At 37.4% G+C, this 21,724-nt stretch overlaps 2 protein-coding genes and 1 long non-coding RNA gene across 4 annotated transcripts; all 3 read right to left on the bottom strand.

Moving 5' to 3' along the window:
• Positions 1-3,956: 3,956 nt before the first annotated feature.
• On the bottom strand, positions 3,957-4,502 carry LOC135634985 (zinc finger protein 1-like). Its single transcript, XM_065145764.1, has one exon. It carries the CDS (start codon positions 4,500-4,502, stop codon positions 3,957-3,959), a length of 546 nt encoding a protein of 181 aa, XP_065001836.1.
• Positions 4,503-6,262: 1,760 nt separating this feature from the next.
• On the bottom strand, positions 6,263-15,519 carry LOC103980182 (protein IMPAIRED IN BABA-INDUCED STERILITY 1). The gene is made up of 10 exons (XM_018824567.2): positions 14,656-15,519; positions 14,120-14,520; positions 12,979-13,263; positions 12,588-12,905; positions 10,513-10,740; positions 8,645-8,742; positions 8,127-8,238; positions 7,582-8,016; positions 7,354-7,483; positions 6,263-6,753 (listed from the first exon to the last, which is right to left on the bottom strand). The coding sequence occupies exons 2-10, from the start codon at positions 14,465-14,467 to the stop codon at positions 6,728-6,730; spliced, it is 1,980 nt and encodes a 659-aa protein (XP_018680112.2). The 5' UTR covers positions 14,468-14,520; positions 14,656-15,519; the 3' UTR covers positions 6,263-6,727.
• A 2,536-nt stretch (positions 15,520-18,055) lies between these two features.
• On the bottom strand, positions 18,056-20,807 carry LOC135634612 (uncharacterized). Of its 2 annotated transcripts, none has more exons than XR_010495407.1 (4): positions 19,872-19,990; positions 19,346-19,595; positions 19,124-19,207; positions 18,056-18,660 (listed from the first exon to the last, which is right to left on the bottom strand). It is a non-coding gene; the product is annotated as an uncharacterized LOC135634612 (long non-coding RNA). The 2 variants fall into 2 exon arrangements; XR_010495406.1 differs by lacking the exon at positions 19,872-19,990 and adding an exon at positions 20,702-20,807 and having other exon boundaries at positions 18,058-18,660.
• Between the last annotated feature and the right edge of the window lie 917 nt (positions 20,808-21,724).

The following is a 21,724-nucleotide window of genomic DNA, read 5'->3' as shown; positions in this document are numbered from 1 at the left end:
ACTTGTCAACGCTTGAGCTCTTAAACCTTCCCCCGCATTCCAGAGAAAGCTCACGGAAGTTTAGGAAGTCAACTCTACTTGCACAAGTAACACGAGACATCTCCATAATTCATTTAATACACGCATTAGTGATATGCCTACACGGAGATGGAGAGAGAGAGAGAGAGAGAGAGCTGTGTGGTTTATCTTATATTGAGTTGGTAGCTCAACGACTGTACCTTTCCATGGCTCCTCCTCATCCTGAGCTTCGCTGTAGAGGTAGTCTGAGACCACGGTCCATGTCTACAGAAGGGTAAGACGCAACGATCCATGTAGCAGCAGGCAACATCCCCCGCATCACTTCCAAAAACACATCTGTCACCATAAATGCGACTTCAAATCCATGGCATCGACGCAAGGATCAATGACCCTTACAGTAATTGTTTAATCATTCCAGCTCTTAATTGGTCTCCCCAGGTGGTGACCACCGCAGTCGCAGGCTTTGCCGGTGTCTTCAGTCACCAGCTGAGTCCCACTGTGTGTACGTGATGACAGATTGCAGCTGCTGCCTGCTGCTGCAGAGGATTCTCAAAATGAGAGCCAAAGCAGTGGCCTTTTTCGAGGGCAAAGTGATACTGCTATTTGAATATTTCAACTGAAGAGTTCAGATAAGCATACTTATAACAAGGGGTTGACTTTTAAGGCAATGGATCAAAAGTTTGTGGCACTAAATCTCATCCAACCTCTTTCTTATCTCCTTTTTACCAAGACATTCTCGCTCCCACTCGGACCAACCTGTTCCTGTCTCACCTGCACGAAACTTCAACTTTCCCCCGCTCAAACTGTGGGAGAACTTTGACTCACATGGTGGACTGCAGTGCGTTAATTAATGTTTAACCTGAGACTGACTTGTGATGATGACAGCCATTTGCAGGTCTAGATCTCTACATCCAGATGTTTGGTCTTATGGTCTCATATTCATAGTCAGAAAAGAAAATACAAGAAGAACAAAATTGGTGTGGTTAGCATGGTGGAAGAATGCACATTAAAGTATGTCTAATTGTTTAATCTGCCACTGACTGATACAGCTAAAGATGGTGTTTAGATGAATTCTTTCTCCTTCTTCCTCTGTACTCCTGTTCTCCTGTCTTTGTTTATTTCTCCCTCTGTTTTCTTTTTCTTTTCTTAGTTGATTGAGGTTAGGCAAAATGAGTGACTTGTGATGATGACAGCCATTTGTAATTGGAGGTTACCTTTCTACATCCATCCAGAGGTTTGATCTTATAGAATCATCCACAGTCCAGTCAAAAATATAAAAGGAAAATATAATAAGATACTTCATTGTTTGCTGTAGTATGCATGTTTTTGTATCTTTTTTTCCTTTGTATTTCTAGTTGGACATGTCAAAATCTCACATGTTTATCAAGAATTAAATCGATGTCGCAAATTGGCTCACAAATTTTGCTAGATAATATAAATTGAATAACATATCAAATGAGGATCCATTTTGAACTTTGAAGCTCATGGCTTAGGCTGTATTAAACAGTTCAAGTAATATAGTTTTCTTTTCTTGCTAAATAAAAAACACACAAAGAACATAATGGATAAATTTTCTTGTGAATTCCTAACAGTTAATTCATGCTATCTGCATTGGTAGATCATGTGCCTTCAAGATCAATTTATTGAGTAAGCGTATGCATCATAGCTACTTGACTGGTTAGTCTGTTCTTTGAACTGCAAGAGCTCAACCCAAAGGATGTTTTGGATCATGTCTTGTGCTGGTTGTTGTATGAGTATATTTGCATTGAAACATTGGACTAATAGATGTTAGGTCAAGAAATCCAGCCCATCATTAAGTGGTCTTCTCCATCTCCACCAGTTTCACAACCATGGGTTTGGGTCTCCCACAATTCTTTTGAGGATGGGCAGGCCTGGGACTAACCAGTTTCTCTTTTCTCTTGTTTCCTCTCCTTGATTTTGGAGTCATGAAAATACACAAGGAAACAAGATAAATAGGACAAATGTCCAAAAAGAAAATTGGGAGAATATTATAAGGCTTGTATGAGATTCATTTAGCCAATGTTGGGATTGACCAGTAACTTGGAGCTTCTAGAGCCAGTATCCTAGGGGATAAAATTCTAATATGAGAAGGAATCCTAATGAAAGAATAAAATTAGATTTTGATTCTTCTATAAATATCTCATGTATATTTATGTTTTGATGAGGTAAAACAAGATATGAGGAATACTTTTAGTGATCTTGTGCTTCTCTTTAGGATGTCTAAAGAGAATGTTTTATAGGATTGTTAGAGAAAATTAAAGAAAAAATATAATCATTTTTTAGAATTTATGTAAAAGAGTATTTAAGTATATTATGCTCGAGTAGAGACAACTCAAGAGTGTTGTAATTGATCTTACATGATGAAAGAAATTAGTTTTTTTTCATGAATATTGATGAGAATCATCGATCCACGTTAAGTCTTATATCGATTTATTTATTTATTTATTATTATTATTATTATTTAAATATATATCTTTTGTCTTTGAGGTTCTTCTCTCGCCCCCAATACAATGGATTAAGCTCTTGAAGTCCAATAAACTCATACACGTTATGAGTATAAATATCTATAATCACGCCAATCCGATAGCTCATTGGATCTAAATCAAAAATTAGGATTCGATATTTTGGATGGTTGGCATCATCAGCATCTAATTGGAATTCTAGGACTGTCGATTGATCTTCAAAGTCTCATATCAACAAGATATTTGTGCAATGGATCATGATTTTTATATTGATTAGATCATACAACTCCATGTCCCGAGAGCCAAAAAGATATAATATCAGAGACTTGGATTCACCAAATCCGGAAGGTGAGAACGGGTGGAAAAGACAGCAGATGGATAGATGATGGGCAGTTCTATTTTAGATCTTGTCATGATAACATGATGGGGCTGCCATTGTTATTTCTCCAACAAAGCCAAAAGAACGAGAGTTCTACAGGTCATCGGCCATCCTCAGCAACTTTTGTATTCTCCATGAGCTAAATAAACAATGTGATCCTCTTTCTATCTGAAACATTCTCGGTCTAATGGTACGACTCATGTTTTGTTGTTCAGAGCGTTTGCTTTCATGTCTAAATGGTTAAGAAAGGAAAAAGACGAGGAACAAAGATTCTGGTCAGTACATGAAAAAGGGAAAAGACATATGGGACGTACAAGTGGCCAGTGGTGGCACAACAGATATGATCTGATTCCTAGCAATCTTGATCTTGCTCATGTGGAAGTGGAAGTAGAGGAAGACATCGGGTTGTTTTCAGAGGAAGCTTTTGGAGATGGTAATGGAGGTCACCGTTTCTTTTGGCCACTGACAAAAAGAACAATGTGCTTTTAGTTGCTTTTGGGAAAGAGATGAAGAGTTACTACACCAAACAGTGTCGCTGGGAGACACAGCTGCTCCAGATCATGGGTTGGAGTGAGCAAAACTTCTACACCATCTCCACTAATAAATCAGGCAACCTTTTGTCTTGTTGTAAAGATCACTATACGTGTTTCAGCAAACATGGTTGGCATCTTGATCTTGTAGGTGATTCAGCTGCAACTTTCTCTTCATGACTACTACTCTCATGAGAAGAAGATTTGATCGGCACGTATTATGTTCCTTCTCAGCTTTTGCCAACAGATTTTTCTTTTGCTCAGAAGCAAACGTTTCATGTTCATGGACCATTAAGAGTATCCATGGATCTACTGCTCTCTCCAGATTTGTATGAACCTGTGAGCGTATGAACAGCAAGCAAAGCGAGCACAAAATATTGCTTGATCAATAATTCTTCGTCAAAAATACAATATAAGTATGAAGGACAAGTCACAAAACATGGTGATTTAGTAGCCTGCATACTCGTCCATGGCTTCCTTCTTCATCCCTACACGGAGAACTTTCTTAACAGTGAAAACTGAACTTTGGAGATGCAGCGAGTTACACTAAAGCCTGAGGCTCAGGTCAAGCTTTTGTTGCTGTGGAGGCTCAGACTCCATTTGGAAGCTCTCGGTCCAGCTCGAACGCGAAGCTTCGTCGACTGCGAACGGCGACCACGTCGCCTTGGTGTGATCAAAGCTGGCCGCCTCTGGCTCGCGGAATTGCTCGTGAACCATGGAATGTGGACGAACAACATTAAGGGAGTGGAGAAAGGGTACATGCAGGGGGGAAGCCGCCATCATCATCATCATCATCATCCTTTGTGGCGTGTTAGACCTCCGAGCTGCGCACCTCTCCCTCTTGTGGGCATTCTGATGCCCCCCCAAGGCCTGCGAGCTGAAGAACTTCCTCATGCAGTAGTTGCATGAGAACATCCTGTGGCTGGGTGGAGGTCTGGGCTGGGAGCTGGAAGAGCTTCTTCCACCGAGTGTCAGGTTCAGCCATTCTTCTCGTTCGTCACCAGCCATTGCACTACCATCAGAAGCAGCCGGATCCCGTGGTGGCTTCTGACTGCTTGCTGCTGCCTCCTCTCCCAGCTCACCCGGTTCCATCTGCAAGTGAACAGTCCTGTGCTCAAGAGAGGTGAGCTGTAGGGAGGCCACAGGGTGTGGGATGGGAAGGCATATAGGGTTTTTGGAGTTATGGTGGTGTCTCTTAAAAAGGAACCCGAACAAAGGAATGAAGTGGGAATTATTGCACGACAAGATTCATCAGCCAGAAAAGGTGTGTCAGTGGATGCTTTAGTTTATATCTCTCTTTGCATCATTGGCCCACACTGTGGTGTTTATTATGCTACAGCCAATTCCTCTGTCAGTCTCACTATGGCTTAGGGCAATTTTTCGGATTCTTTACTATTTTCTCGTCAGGTCTTCCCAGCTGACATTGGTTGTCTTCTCTGAAACCAACAGGGTAGGCAATCTAACATGCCCATCCACCTCCACATCTCGAAGCTACTGCAGATCTTTGGTACAGCTTATACGTACCTTCACCAGAAACATGTTTATGGTGCACAAGATGCCATCCATTAGAGGATTTAGAAATCAGGAACTCAAATTGTGTCACTGCTTTTTGCTTGAATTGATGAAGCAGGAGAATGTCTTCTTGCAAGCCATAAACAACCATCATGTTCTTTTTCATCGGATGTCAACCATCTTATTTGATTATTATGATATCCTTTTCCAGCTTTTGCCAGCAAGATTTTACAGAATTTATGATCACAACACTGCTCTGGAAGATGGAGTGGCTTTCGGAGTGTTGGACAAACTCTTCACTACAAATCATCAAGTATCTCATCATAAGTGTCTCCTTTTGGACTCCCAAGGTGTGTCCACAAGGGTCATGTCATGTCTTTGGTGCTTTGACTGTGCAACAAGCTCTCATCGCAGGCAATGACCTGTGAGGAGATTGATGCCTGCCTTTACAGCAGTATCATTGCTATCATCTGAAAATGTTAGGTCCCCGCAAAAGTATCAACAGTGACATAAAGTTAGGTCAGGCTTTTGGTCTTCATTAACATTCCTTCATCATGTTGCTTCTTCAGTGGAATACCTTGGTGGAGGTGCTTCAGCAAAACCTGCAGGTCCAACTAGTGGAGTATGTTTCAACGGATGTGCCTTAAGAACCACTTTGTGATCTGCAAGTAGGGCTTCTTTCAATGGAATGAGATTGCTGGGAAGACCATATAAATAAGCTGCTGTGTGAGTCCATGCATATGTGTTGCTTTCTGCTGGCTGCAGATACAAGTTTTGATGCTGATGGTTGCCACTGGTGGAATTCTTATGGATTTGGATGGGTGACTCAGACAGTCTGATCTAGAGAGAGGAGACATTGATTCTCTTCCACACATTCCCCCCAGACACAGGCAGTCATAGAATGATGGTGTCACAGGAAATGTGTTGATGTCACTGGTACTGATCCATCTTGTTTGTCCACGCTGCTTGTGTTGAATTCTTGAAAAGCATTGAACATTGGAAGCATGTTGCCATCTCAGGAAGCTGGAGAAGATGCAATCAATTGGACAGAACCAGTGCCAGAGGAGTGAGAAATCTTTTACCAACTTCTGCAACTTAGAATGAAAAATCTGGACGCACAGTTATAACTTAGATAGGTGGTGCTTCTGCAGATATGATTTATGTGTACCTAAAATCTTTGCCCACCTGAATCAAATATGATTTATGTCACACACTAGCAATGTGGTACTTCAAATCCAATCAGGCTATGTTACAATATTCGCAACTCCTACTGATGTTAGGTTTTTGACACAGAATATTATAGAACAAATAAAGCTTCATTTACAATTGAATTGCCAGTATACACATAGCTTTTACATCATAAAATGCTCATTGATCAATTCAATGCTGCTGATGCCGAAAAAGGTATTATGGCTCTCTACATTGATCTATAAAGAAACTTGGCCTCCATAACCAGACTAAACATCCAAGAAATTTGATCTCTTTCATCACCTCTCAACCAGTAGAGCTTCAGCGATACCAGCAAACCAGTCAGCTGAATCAGATATTGAATCATTTTACTTATAAGCAGGTAGTGTAGATTGGTAGTAACGACATTTTTATGAGACGCTAGTCTCTTCTCACTAGCTGCCTGCATGGAGATTGCTGTGGCACTTATCCATCATATAGCATATAATTGCTGGGATCAACTTGACGTAGTTCCTTTCATGTGTGGAAAGATGTTGGTCAGATAATTTTCTCAATCCAGGGTGTTTGTTTTGATTTCATAGGCTTCTACTCTAATATAAAAAAGCAGCCCTGAAATTCTATTTTTCCTGCTTTCTCCCTGTCACTGTAAACCAGACACAATAAGAACCAATTCCATTTCACTGTAACAAGAAATTGAATGAATAGTTTAAATAAATACTTCTCACTATTCACCAACAAAACTATCCGAGATTGAGATAAAAAGATTATAAGCAGAGAAAGTTATAATTAAGCCTGCTAACTGCAAAATTCTTTGTTCGAATCAGAAATGAAATGTCAAAATGGCATTGGTTGTAGATTTGTGTAATGTCATCAGCAGATTCAAATGGAGCCCTTAAAAGTGATTCTTCTAAAATTTAGATTGGACAGGTTTCGGCAGAGATCCATGGTCAATCTAGATCATAGACACCTAAAAAATGAAAGAAGAAAATTCTAAATGAGGCATCGTACTTGAGTGTGGCTGTGGTTGTTCCAAGAGAAATGCATCCAATCTGGTGAGACTGTTGTATAAATAGCAATAAGACAACACTTCCCTGAGCATGCAACTTCAGATATTTACTAATGCACAGACACAATAGGTGAAAGCCCTCTGGGGTTAATGGGATTACCGCTTGTTATTACTAGTGCATCTCTGCCTAGATACATTATATTTGAATGAACATTGAAAATGGGATCTCAATATTACCTCGTTGGATCCATGATCTCCTAACTGCTTGGCGAATATGACGCTCATGCTTCTGCAGAAGTTCATCAACCTTGTGGGTTTGAGATAGCAAAGGCCCTGAGAACTCAACTCTGTCTTGATCATGGAAACCCTGAGATTTATCAAGAGAAGCTAAGTCACAGTTTAGATAATAAGGACTAGAAGGTGCTTGCAGACAAAAATGTTACATTTTATCAGCTATTGATCTACCTTGTAAAGGTCTTTTGATAACTCCTGAGAGTAGTATACATCAGAAGAGTCGAATGATTGTGGATGTTCTAAACGTGTCCAATTTTTCACAATTGCATGCTTGGCCAACTCAATTGATCCATGGCCTTTGGAACCAGCATGCACGTTTTGTGCACTCCCATTTACTTGTCCCTCAAAGTAAAGCTTATTTTTAACATTTTCAATACTGGATGGATCTCTTGCAAAAGAGAGACGAGTTTTTGAGTTACTTGTACTGCAAGATCTATCATCTGCATGATCTTCTTGGGAGTTGCACTTAATGTTATGTCCATCATCTGGATGGGTGATTGATGGAATCGGCTGGAGATCTACAAATAGTCTAGTTTCACCATCTACTCTCAGATGATCTTTCTTTACATTATTTCTATCAATTGCAGTAACATTGATCCAAGACTCCTGAAAATTATACCAAACAACAGAGATTATGCACTCTCCAGCAAGTCAGGTCATAATAACTTTTTCTTCCTCCTACTGAAAGCTTTTTTAACAATAAGAAGGCAAAATACCTCTTTGCTATCTGCTATTTTACTGAGCCCTCCTGGTTCCTGTGAAGCTTTATTTGATCTCAATGGTCTCACTATGGCTTCTGATCCATGCCCTCTACCGGCAACTTTTCTCCTGAAATGACAAAAAACTGTGAAAATGATGGCAGAATGACCAGCGGTCACATGCTTCAACGGATAGATCTTCTTTAGATAATCGGAAAGTCTCAGAACAGAAGAGTGAGCCTGACTTCAAGAACCTTTAGATCCAGTGATAAATGGATTAAATGCCATCAACAAACATGAAGGATATAGCTTCCTAAATAGTCCTCAAATAGACAGAGAGGAAGTGTTTTGATATGAATATGAAACTTCTACCTTTTGCAAAATCAAATAAACACTAATAACTCTGTGCAGCAGAAAATTTTATATAATATTTTTTAGCACCTTAAAAAGGCTTGTACAGAGATCAAAAGAACAAATTAATCATCTTTCTAGTTTATTCTAGATCTCACCAAGTGCTTCAGATGGTTAAAAATTACCTGTGCAGCTCATCATAATTCTTTGTGTCAATCTCTTTGGTGGGTGGGTATTTTGGCAAATCTGAGGATTCACAGGCATAAGGTTTCGTTCTGAAATACTGTAAATCATATAAAGCAAACATAATAAGTAGAAGGTACAAAATGACTAAATAATTTCTATAGATCTAACTCAGAAAATTTGAAAATGAAAAATAAGGTGACTTATATTTAAGTCATCAAACAATTGATTGCTTTTCACAGAACAATTTACATTGAACAGTTACTCCAACAACTTAGATCTTAAGAAACATGTATGCATAAATATGACATGACTATTGCCAAGAAAATTGAAGTTTTTGAGTGATCCAGAATGGAGAGGTACTTTCTAGTTCCAACTATCCTGGTTTTCTGTTTTGCATAATTTATGACACTGCAACTTAAAATATCCTGGTCCTGCTTAATAATTTGTTGGGTCATTGCAACTCTGATGGAAGTCAACCAAAGTTGGATCTCCTGATTAACACTGTCCCCCCTAATCCTGGAAAGGGAAAAATTTTGAATTTGCAGTACAAGAGATGGAATAAAAATGTAATTAACATCTTTCACTTGTCACTAGGAAGTAGGAACAATCAAATAAGTTCAAGAAATATAAGAGATTCTAGCTACAATTAATTTAATTGTTAAAATACAGCTTTAACATTTTCTAAGTATACAGATGCACAATATTACATTTCTTAATTGGATCTCTTGCATTATTGCTTTCTTATTTTATTATCCTGTCTTTACATATGATTCCATGGATGCCAATGATGATGTGAGACTCATAATCTGGACTCTGTTATCATGGTGGTATAATTCCAAACCAACAATCCAGAATCTACTCAGAAGAAAACAAGTTTGGTTGAGGCAGCTTTTATGTGGATTACTTTCAGGCAACCAAGTTTAATCTGACTTTACATGTTTTAATAGGGTTCACTTGAATGTACTGGATCAAAAGGTTAGAAAATAACACATTTAAGCAGATTACTTTAGACACTCCCAAACTTATGTTCAAGTATGCATACTAATCAAATCCACAAATTGAGCTCTACCTTCCCTTTTCCACTTCTGTATTGCCCGATGAGATGTAGTTTATTTTGTTGCAATATTTCACTTATGTTTCACTGATGGATTTATTTTAAAGTACATTAAATTTTAATCACCAAACCGACCTGGACCTGAGCAAGTTGGATATAGGTTAACAATGCTATACTAATTACATGTGAGATAAGATTGGGTTAAGAAATTTTAAGATAATTCATAATGAACCTGAACCAACCCTCCAAATTTCCCACCCTACACAGGATATCAACAAATTTGCTGCTGTACCACCATCCAATAGTTTTCACATAAGAGTTCCAGACATCAGTTCAGAAAAACTAGCTAGAACCGTCCTGTGATCTTCAAAATGACTGAAATATATAGGTCAGAATTTGTTGCATACCAATGTCAACTAAAGGAGCATTACTATCAGAAAACATCCACAAGGTGGAGAGTACCAAGAAACATATACAAAATTGTCTTGAAGTAGTAGCCTAGAGCTGAAGCAGATGGTCTCTGGTGGTACTCCTCCTCCTTCCTTTCCTTCTTTTTGCACCTAATTATTAGTTATGATACACAATGCTAGTTTCAAGCGTCTACATATGACTCAAAATTGCTATTTTTCTTTCTCTATGTATTCCATGTTATGATTCTACTCACATAATTATATTGACAATTACGTTTTTCATTTCATAACCAGATAAACATGCAAAGAAACACAATTTACATCAAGAAGCTTACAGAACAACATGGTAAGACCAATAACTGTAGGAGGACTCATGTAAAACAACTTTGAAATGCATACTCACTTCAGATGCAAGAGCACTTGAGGTAGTACCACGCTTATAAGGCTCAATAGACAGAAATTTTTCTAACAAGCTAAAGGCACTTGCTGGTAAATTTTTGAATGACTCCTGGAAACTACTCTTATAGCGATTATGAGGTTTGAAGATTGTAGCATGGGGCAACTTGGACTTCTTCCAGTACTCATCCGGAGGGGAACCACAAAGCCTGAAGATTTTATGTAATTGTTCAACCTGAAAATGAAGAATATTGGCACTTCAACATAGATGAATAAGTTATGAATAATCTCTTAGCTATCAGAGTGCATGATAAAAATTATTTGCACAGAATTTTAGTGACAAATAGTTGAATTGATAGATAACAATGTAAGCAGCAATAAAGATGACAATTAACTTGCTCCATTAGATGTGCCTGTATTATCCACATGTCTTGAACTTGAAGTGGAATATTTTGATAATCATGAATCTTCTATGAACAATCATTCGAATCTAGTCCATAATATCATGCCATGAACACATTTCTTAGATGAAGAACAAGAAAACACCAGAGTTGTTTTTAGTAAAACAGTGTAATATCTTTGAATGTTTGATGCTGGAGACAGTTGCATTAATTACTTGATTATTTAAGAGTATATATATATATATATACATATATATATAGTTATATACATACATATATACATACATACATACATACATACATACATATACATATATACATGTATGTATATATATACATGTATATATATATACATGTATATATATATACATGTATATATATATACATGTATATATATATATATATATATATATATATATATATCATATGTGAGTTTCTTCATGTATTCATGCATAAGAAACTTTTTGCATGATCTTATAGAAGATAATTCCTAGTCTTGTTCACATCCTATGCAAATGTGACAGCTTGAAACTGTTTGTTATTTGAACACCAGCAATGACTCTTAAGCTGCCTGGCGTAGAATTTATCTCGCAAGTAATAGCTCTTGATTCATCCTGAGAGTGCACCATTCACTTTCAAGTTTGACAAAAATGAATGTCATCTAAACCCTCTAGCAGCCACTTCAAAAATTATGTCTAGGAAATAGTTTTAGTAAAGTGTACTTTCTGGAGCATCTATCTAAACTAGTTTGCTAAAATAATTCCCACGCTAGCTCCCCTCAGAGACAGTAGCCTTCTAGAAGATGGAAAAACTTTTTACAATATTTTTCTTCAGTAAAGAAAAAGCTACTGATAACAGTATCTTATAAAGTAAACCCTCTTATCTGCAATGACATTTTCTTAAACTTACTTTTGCTTTCCCAAGTAGTGGTTTTCCATATAGAAAATGATCTGTCATAGTGATTCATGCAGTGAAAGAAGATGCCCATGTACATTTTTCAAGATTCCAAGAATCATGCTAACATGTTATCAAAAGAAGAGCTAGACACAAAATTATTTTTTCACTTAAATGGGGGCTAATATTATTATCAGTTAATTTCTCCAACAGCATTTTGTTTATTAGCTTTCCCTGTGCACCCAATTCAAAAAATTTCTTCCTACCAGAGCACTTTTCCTCCTATTTCATGCCACCTTAATTTGCTACTTTGACATCATCTGTAAAAGGAATCTGTAATGGAACCCCATTATCTCTTTCTGAAGGATTATAAAACCTAACTCCATAACCTACATGACAATAGACAACAGCAGGAACCTACAAATCTGCAATATAGGAATGCAAGACATTCATTTCTTATCATTCTACTGGGCATGGCTTTATGACTAAAAACAGTTAACCATGTTTAGTTATAATCCTAGTAATTTTGTAATTACATTTTTTAAACCATTTTCTTTACTTTTTTTGTTAATAGCTATTAATAACTAATTGCAGTTTCTATAATGTGGACCGATGTACTTGTTCATCATATGATCCTTTTCTTTCTACCTTATGGTATAATAGGATCACGAAACAGTTGCATGGTCAAAGAAAAACAATTCAATCACCATAATGATTTTATGGGAAAGTTTGAACATTAATTTACTACTGTTACAATTTTTTGGAGGAAATGCATTTAAGCTTTTACCTCAGTTCTTCCTTGCAAGATAGGCCTTCCAACAAACATTTCTGCAAATACACAACCAACACTCCACAAATCTACAGTTGCTTCGTAGTCAGTTGAACCCAACAGAAGTTCAGGCGGCCGGTACCATAGAGTCACAACACGGCTAGTTAGTGGTTGCTTATGCCCAGGACTGTAAAAATTTGCAAGACCAAAATCAGCCATTTTCAGGACCCCCTCATTATTGACTAGAAGATTTGCTCCCTTTATGTCACGATGAATGATATTATGTAAGTGGCAATGTTCTAGTCCAGATAGCAACTGTCGCATGTAGCACTTGACCTGCAATTTATAGACAGAACATGGTTACATGTTCTAATATGTTCACATAGTTATTCAAAGGATATGAACAAACCTGTGATTCACTAAAGTTGATGTCAGGACAGGAAGAAAGTCCTGCAAGATCATGTTCCATATACTCAAATACAAGGTATAGACTGCACGATAACCGAGAAGTTATCAACCCTTCCAACTTCATGATATTTGGATGGTCAAGCATGCGCAGTATCTTTATTTCTCTTGCCATAAACCTGATACTCTCCGGATCAGAATTGTCAAAGCGCACCTTCTTCAATGCGACAATCTTCCCTGTGCCGAGATCACGTGCTCTAAAGACAGTGCTATAGGTACCTTGTCCAATCTACACACGACGATAGAACAAATTTAGCAAAAAGAATAGTCAATAACAAGTTAAATTTATGGTATTAAAGGAATTCTTGATTTAATTATCGATAACCAATATTATGTTTAATCAAACAATATTGAGCTTACGGACAACAGCCACTGGGAGTAGAATGTCTCGAGACCTCCAGACCAAGAAACCTCGAATTTATGTTTATAATAATGTTCACCTGAAGATGACTCAGTAATAGTATGTACGATGAAGATAGCGCGTAAGCATCTTCTATTACAGTTCAGTACTTGATTGAAAATTAATCTTAACTAATTAAAAAGAGAAGCGTTGAATGAAAAATCGTCCTCACGAATTAGACTGCCTAGCAAAAGTAATTCAATCATTTATATCTGTCTCAGCAAAACAATATGCAAATCTTTAGCTAGGATTATTTCCCAAAATTAATTGAAAAACAATGAAATAGAATCTTACAGGATCCAACTTGGTTGTAGAAAACTTAAATATAAGCATTTTCTCTTCAGACAAAGACAGCTATCATTGTTAACATGTTGATTATGCATTTCTTGAAGTGGCCCTCCTGTCCCTTATCCTTCTTTTTCTTTCCCTCTTTCTCTTGGCAGAAGCAAGAACATGAGTACATGCAATGAAATAAAAGTACAACTTGGAGTGGTAAGAGGTTCCTCCTTCGGTACCAATGATGAAAAGATTATCAGTAGTTAACTCAACCTCATTTAGATTTTGATGACACGAAGCACATTACGCAAACATATCACTCGAGATGCCTATGCAGCAATATTATTGAATTGCATTACGGAGACAATGGCTATCGTCCAAAAACAGAGAAACGTAATTTTTGCGTTACCTTCTCCAATTTCTCAAAGGAGTCGGCTTTAAGAGGCACCCAACCTTGAATAGCTTCCCCAGCGACGGCACTGAGCCAAGAGGGCCATCCGGCAGCGACCTGCTCGCCTTCGATGTAACTGTGAAGATTGCCTAACCGAAACTTCTGCAACCTGGCACAGTCCTCGCTTGCCTTCCCATGTTCCTCCAATTCAATACGGTCCTCCTCCTCCTTGCTCCCGCAATATCCCCGCCTGGAACTCCGTCCGCTCCGGTGCTTCCGCGAAGACGCCCGTTGGTCCCTTAGGATGCCGGCGGAGTCGACGGCCGGTGTCACCGAGACGGCCTCATTCGATGCGGCGCAGCCCATTGTTGCTGCTGGCGGCTAACGCATCGACCGGGCCTCCGGTGACCCGGGACGGCCTGAGATCGAGAAAAATGGGGGATGAATTGGGGAGGGCAAGGGAGCCCTGCGGATTTGAGAATGAAAGAGATCACCCCAGACCACCAGGCGAAGCAAAATTGGGTGGCCCGGAGATCCGACAGCGCTGTACGCACCTCTAAAAATAGAAAAAGATGAGATCTTTGCTACAAATCTCTACGATTCCTTCTGCAATGCGAGATTAGCGGTGCAGAACAGCAAAAAGAAAAGAAACACCGAAATCAACGCAGAAACGACGGAGAAGGGGAAGATACGGTGAATAATTATAGCCCTCGAGAGCAAGTATCTGAAAGGTGGCATTAAGCATTGCATTAGCGACCAATCTATTGGTTCCTTGTATTTGTTGATGCAGCTTTTGGCTGCTTTCCACATATGGCTGGCAAAATGGTGGGATAGGGACCGGAAAAGATTCATGCCATTTGTGTCACAGCGAGGAGCAATGGAGACTGCATCATCATATTGTTTCGGTTTCCACGAGGAAAAGGAGGGGAGAGAGACAGAGATGGTAGATATGGTGACTCCACTAACCATGGGTCTCCTTCTGTTAGATTATACATGAGACGATGGATGTTGTCTCCGAGAACACCAGCGCACATTCTCAAGTGTACAGTAATGGTCTGCTTGATCACTTCAAATGTTCTCATAATACTTCATTTGGGTGACCATGACAGAGGAACGACAGCCCCTGCTCAAGTCACCATTGTCCTTCGGAGATGCCAAATCTTTGCTTAGCCTGCTCTCTGCTAGTTTCAGGCCACAGAATCAATTAGCTTGAACCAAGATTCACTGAACCTCTTCGGTGGCCACAACAAGAAATCAAAACACCGGACAAGATTGCATCTCTGCAGATCAGTTGACCAAAAGTTCAATCAGCTGGAGAATCTACTGTCGTCGTGCAGGCATGGTAACAAGCAGCATGCCAGGGAAACTTCAAATTGAAGCTCTTCCCACATTGACCAAGTCAGGCAATAAGTGCACTCCATCAAGCAGTAGCTGTTCTCTACATTGGCTCAGTACAGAGTCTGCCACCCAGAATCACATTTAGGATACACACCCATAGGGCTAGTCTGCAGCATCTCATTTGACAGGCCAAATTCCCTTCTTTGAGGCCATGGCAATGGCGCTCTTAATTCTCATAACTGCACTGTTGGCTACAGCAAGCTCATGAGGGTCACCCTCTTTAACAGTTACAGTCCTTGGAGCAGGTGAATAGCAGGCTCAAATGCTCCTCATGCATGAAATCAGTAAAGTGGGCATATCCCGGTGACCACTGCTGCATTGTAAACAGCATCCTTTCTTCTCCATGATCTTCTTAAATGCCTGCTGCAAGTCCTTAGATCTTCCAAAATTTGAAGTTCAAACTAGCGAGAGAAGAACAACAAATTTATTATCAATATAGACCGATGTCTGCATTCAGGAGCTCAAAGCACCTTTTCAACCTGAAAATGATGCAACAAAAGAACATCATCAGAATGGCCACATCTAAAATATCCAACTATTGAGAGCTCCAAAGAGTATTGTTTGTGTTAGTCACGTTACAGATTACCCATCTAGATTGAATCAAACAACAGTTCAAGCATGGATCTTCCTTGGAGATCTGATAACTGCACATGCTTTGGGACAATAAGCAAACCCCTCTGCAGCATAGAGCTTGTGAGATGCTGATCCTTGAATGAGTACTACAGGGCACAAGTCGAAGGTTCCCTCTCTTTGGATACCAAATTTGCATAGGGAAATGCTGCATCTTGCTTTTCTAATCTATGAACGAGCTTATCTTCATACAAATAGCTTTTCTATAGACAAATAGCCAGGTTCTTCCTCCAACATAAATGAACCACCTAAAATACTGGCTTAGAATCCTTCGATGGAAAATTTCGATCTCCATGACTGGTTTTATGATTTTATGTGATTTTGAAGAGGAGACCTTCTATCTACCATATCTCATATTATTTTTTTTTAATCTCAAATATATTCGATGATTATATAAGACTCTTAATACTTCTCATCATTTTAATCATTTTATTTTATCTATATGAATAATATTTTCATCAATTTCTCTATCTTATTGGATAATTGATCCAAGATACCTAAGACTTTTAGTTAAAGAGATTTTTTGTTCATCCAACCTAACTATACTTTTTATCTATTATTAGGTAACTAAAATTTTATTTATATATTTAATTTTACTTAATATAAATCTTTTAGCTTATAAGATTTACCTTGATGGCTCAAGTTTATAATTAATTCCATTTAAGCTCTCATTAACTAAAATAATACCATCAATAAATAATATATACTAGATAGATCTATCATGTAAGTTATTAATAAATTCATTCATCATCAATGTGAAAAAGTAGACTTAATACAGATCCTTGATATAATCCTATGCCAATAGGAAACTCACTAGACACTTTCTATAGTTCTAACACTAATAACTACATCCTTATACATATCTTTAATAGTGTTAATATAATTAGTAGATATATCTGTATGAAGTCCACTATAATAAATCTTTAGAAACTCTATCATAAACATTATCTAAGTCAATAAAAATCATAGTAAATATTTATTTTCTCCCTATAAATTTTTATTAATTATCTTAATAAATAAATAATTTCAATGATTGATCTTTCAAGCATAAAACTAAATTGATTTTCAGATATATTTATTTTAAGTCTTATCCTACTTTTGATAATTTTTTTCTAATATTTCATAATATACGACTTATGATTTTAATTTCTCTATAATTTAAATAATTTTATATGTTATTTTATTTTTATAAATTAGTATTAAGAAATTTTTTCTTCATTCATCAATCATCCTTTCAAATCTCATAATTTTGTTAAATAAATTAGTTAACCAATATATTTCCTTATCTCATAGTTTTTTCATACTTCAATATGAATACCATCATTCCCACACCCTTAACTATTTCATCTTCTTCTTTCATGTATCTTTTGCATCACAAGTTTTAATTTTATGAATAAATCTATGGTTATTAAGTCTACAACTATTATTTATTATTAAATCTAAGTCTTACATGATTTATTTATTAAATAATTTATAAAAATATTTTTTTTCAACTTTTCTTAATTTCGTTATTATTAATATGTATTCTTTGATCTTCAACTTTAGTGCATCTAATATTACATAAATCCTTACACATTCTTTTTTTAATCTTAACATTTTGATATATATCTTTTTAACACCCTTACCTATTTAGCATCATATCCAAGCATCATCACTTTGGAACGATGGTGAAGATACCTTACATCACTTTCAAGTAACGGCTTATTTCTATAATAAAATCGATTAAAATTTATATTCATGAGATTTGATATAATCTTAGATTGATCATCAATGACCTAACATAATCCTCCACCACCTTTATCATGAAGAATCGTCAATACATAATCCTCCACCACCTTTATCATGCAGGTGGAGGATTATGTATTGAATCGAAATGTCCAACACTAGACCAAATTTCAACACCTTTAAACTATTTTAAACTATAGAACATTATTATCAATGAGAACATACAAGATGATGTTTTATAGATGATACAAACATAAAAGATAAATTATATGATCAAGGAAACTAAGAATGGAACGAAAAAGGACTGAAACTTCTATTATGTACAGAAATTTTCTAGTGCTTCAACTTAAGTTCGTCCATAGTATACATAGGAATAGTTGGAGGTTCACTAAGTGCGGGCTCGTCGAAGTGAACCTGTGCATACTCACTCACCATCCCTCGTCTCTCGGTCCAGAATATTTCCTTCCTCTCCTCTTCGGCCTTGTCCACCTTCTCCCTAGTCTTCATGCCAACATCTTCAGCTGCCTTCACTACCTTCCCAAGTGCACTGGAGATCCACGATCCTCCTGTTGACACAGCGGTTACTCATAATGACCGAGCCAGTATTGGTAGCTTCTCACTCAGCCCGACCCTCTTATCCAGAGAAGCTACAGTTGCTGAGGCAGTGGATAGGAGTTGGTGCTGCTCGTCGAAGGCTTTGGCTCGCTGTAGTGCGTCCTTACCGAGAGCAAAGCCCTTGGCCAGCATGCTACGGACCACATCCTTTGCCTTCTTCACTGCTGCATTGGTAGGTGACGGATCCGATCCTTGGAAGTTGCAACCATAAACATACGTGTAACAGTTAAAATTTAACACGAAAGAAGGATCACTTAATCAAACAATTATTGATTTTTTTCAGCATACATTATGTTTTAAGAGAAATTGGCTTTCAACATGAAATCCGATGTTCGTCACATTTTTTGCTTCATAGGTCTGAAATTTAGGGACATGGGTGGACAAATTGTGCTACAATATATCAATATCCTATTCTCAGCTTCAGCTGTTACAGAGAAGCATGATCATGAGAGACTTAGTTTTATCACAAATTTCAATTCACTGAGCTACATATATGCCTAGGAAATTGAGTGCCATAAATGACACTTTTTTTTCTTCTATCAAAAATAAAATACTAGGGACGGGAAAAAAATTATAAAATATTATTTTTTGGGTTGGAGTCATGTTCTCAAGCACACATCATTGTAAACAAAACAGAGAAATGGTAGAACTTACCAGCTTGTGTCGGTAAGCTTCAGGAGGCAACTTGTACTTCTCGACTGGTGTTACATTAACAGAAAGATCAACAATAGTTGCACCCTGTATTTGTATACAACAAACAGTTTACATAATTCCTGGATATGTGATTGAAAAAAACATGGGCAAAAACCATTTTGATTAAGTAAGATATGCACAAGAAAGTAGCAGTTTATGTCTAGAGTCAAGACTCCAACTCACCGTGAGAGGCATTGCAGTTTCAACTCCCTGTGAGTCTCTGAAAGTGACATAAGCAAGTTGAGAATTTTCTGAGTCACTGCCGTAATCACTTCCTTATTCCTAAATATACATATGCGTGAGGTACAAATAGAGGATAAAAGAATGGCCTTTGCATTTCAACATAATCAATGTCTCCAGAGAAGCAAAAAAATTCTTGAATATCCCTTTGAGATGCAGACAAGGATATGTTGCTAATTTTCACAGTTTTTACCTGCAAAAAAATGAAGGAGGAGAGCTCAGTTCCACAATAGCCATATACCTTACAATTTAGATGTCTCAAACATTGGTAACCTAATAATTCATCACATCTCAACATAGTGTGATCTGCTTAAGTCCAATTTTATTACAAGATGCAGCTTTAGTATGAGTTACACATTCAACAGCATATGCAATTAATTGACACAGCAACAGAAGTCATTAAAGGCAATGTAAACAAAACTACAAATCACAAGCTACAAGAAAGAGAGTAAGGAGGTCCATAGTACACCTTTTGTCAAAAGGCTAGAGTAGTCTTCTGTTTGATGTTCTACAGATAGTGTAATGGCATTAGTTAGCTCTTGCAGCAATAAATGACATATCTGTCTTGTTGTAGCAAGTACCTCAACTACTGTATTCTATTCACAGACACCTGATATAAAAGTTTATCAATTACCATAAATTCATTGCAGCTATAAGTATGATAATTATTAGTCACAATTGGAAATTGAATTTGATCTAAAATCACCACGAAGTTCCATAAGCAGTAGCCAAGATATATGACAAACGAATAATCCCCAAAAAGAGTAGCAGAAGCATCTCAAGCCGCATACTATTTCCATGTGGTGTCTAATTGTGCTCAGTAGAGACATTTGACTGAACTATAACATGTTGACTAGCTCATTGATGAATCACACTGAACAGCCTAATCCCATGCTGCAAGAAACGAACTCCAGCATTCATTCAACAAGATCTTGATCTGCCCATTACAGAAAATATAGACAGTCGACATTAAGCCACCATCCAACAAACTACTGCATCTTTTCCCTTAACATTCTTCATAAATTTTCTCTTACATCAAATATCCCTTAGTGGTGTATCAGAACAGTAACTTCAAAGAGCTCAACATCCCTAATCAAACAATTCTAGACTGTGAAGTCGGGATCCTGTCATGCATTCGCACAACCACATTGCACATCGATCAAATCACTTCGGATCCACGACAAGTAACACCGGATCCGACAATGACTCGATCAGGAAACAAAAATAAGGATAAAGAATCGACGACCGGGAAGAATCGCTAAAGGGAAGGGCGAGAATGTGGCTGGATCAGATACTCACCGACACATTTTCCTGGATCTGGAGATCGAATTCGTCGGCGAAAAGAGAGCAGAGAGCAGAGAGAGAGAGAGAGAGAGAGAGAGAGAGAGAGATACCAAAATAATTTTGGTGAGGGGATTGGGTCCGGGAAATGTTTCTGTTGCCCCGAGATTCGTGTACATCGTCTGATTGACGATGGATCTCTGGACACGAATTTTAAAGCACGCGCTCCCTATCGGCGCTTGTTGGAAGTCATCTGGGATAAAAAATTAGTGGTCGATTTGGCTGCACGATTTCCGCAATTACCGGTGGACGAGCTCCAGTTAGACGCCGCCACGTGTTATGGAACTGACCCAATAATACAGGCATTTCTACACATCCATGCTTGCAAATATCATATTTGCTCCAACATTTTCAATTATAATATAACATATACGTCCTGTTAAGATCCTCCACATATATGTTGATCCATTAATGCTCTTTCCAAAATACTCAAGTCAAACACTATCAATCACTCAATCACCGAAAAAGGATATACATAATAATAATAAAGCTAAGTTATTTTGATATTCTTATTATCATATTTGAGTTTCTAAAGATTCCTTATTCAAATCAAAGATATAAACAATATATCTACCTAAAATATATTTTTTATGAAAATTAAAAATATACTTATGTATTGAATAAATATGGTGATTAAGTAAGTATTTAAGGTTTTCTATGGATAATTGATTTATTAAGCCTTATAAAGTCACTCTTACCTTCTCATATTTTTAATATAATATTAAAGGTTTTAGAAATTGATAAAGAAATATCGATAACCCTTGGATTACTTTAATTTGATTTAGCCCACGTGCGGAAGAAGTCTAGTGTCATCGATGGGATGGCTCGAATGCTTGAACCCAACTACATGCTCCGCGATTTATTTGTTTAAGTAGCTAACAATAGTGAAATAATCTTTATGAACCATACATCTTGATTTTTATATTTTTGTGGATATTTATAGTGAGTTTAGTTGTAAAACTAAATTCTAATATATAGATA

Source organism: Musa acuminata, chromosome BXJ3-4 (genome assembly GCF_036884655.1).
Source record: "Musa acuminata AAA Group cultivar baxijiao chromosome BXJ3-4, Cavendish_Baxijiao_AAA, whole genome shotgun sequence".
In the NCBI taxonomy this organism is placed as follows: Eukaryota; Viridiplantae; Streptophyta; class Magnoliopsida; order Zingiberales; family Musaceae; genus Musa; species Musa acuminata.
This window is presented reverse-complemented; position numbering and strand designations above follow the sequence as displayed.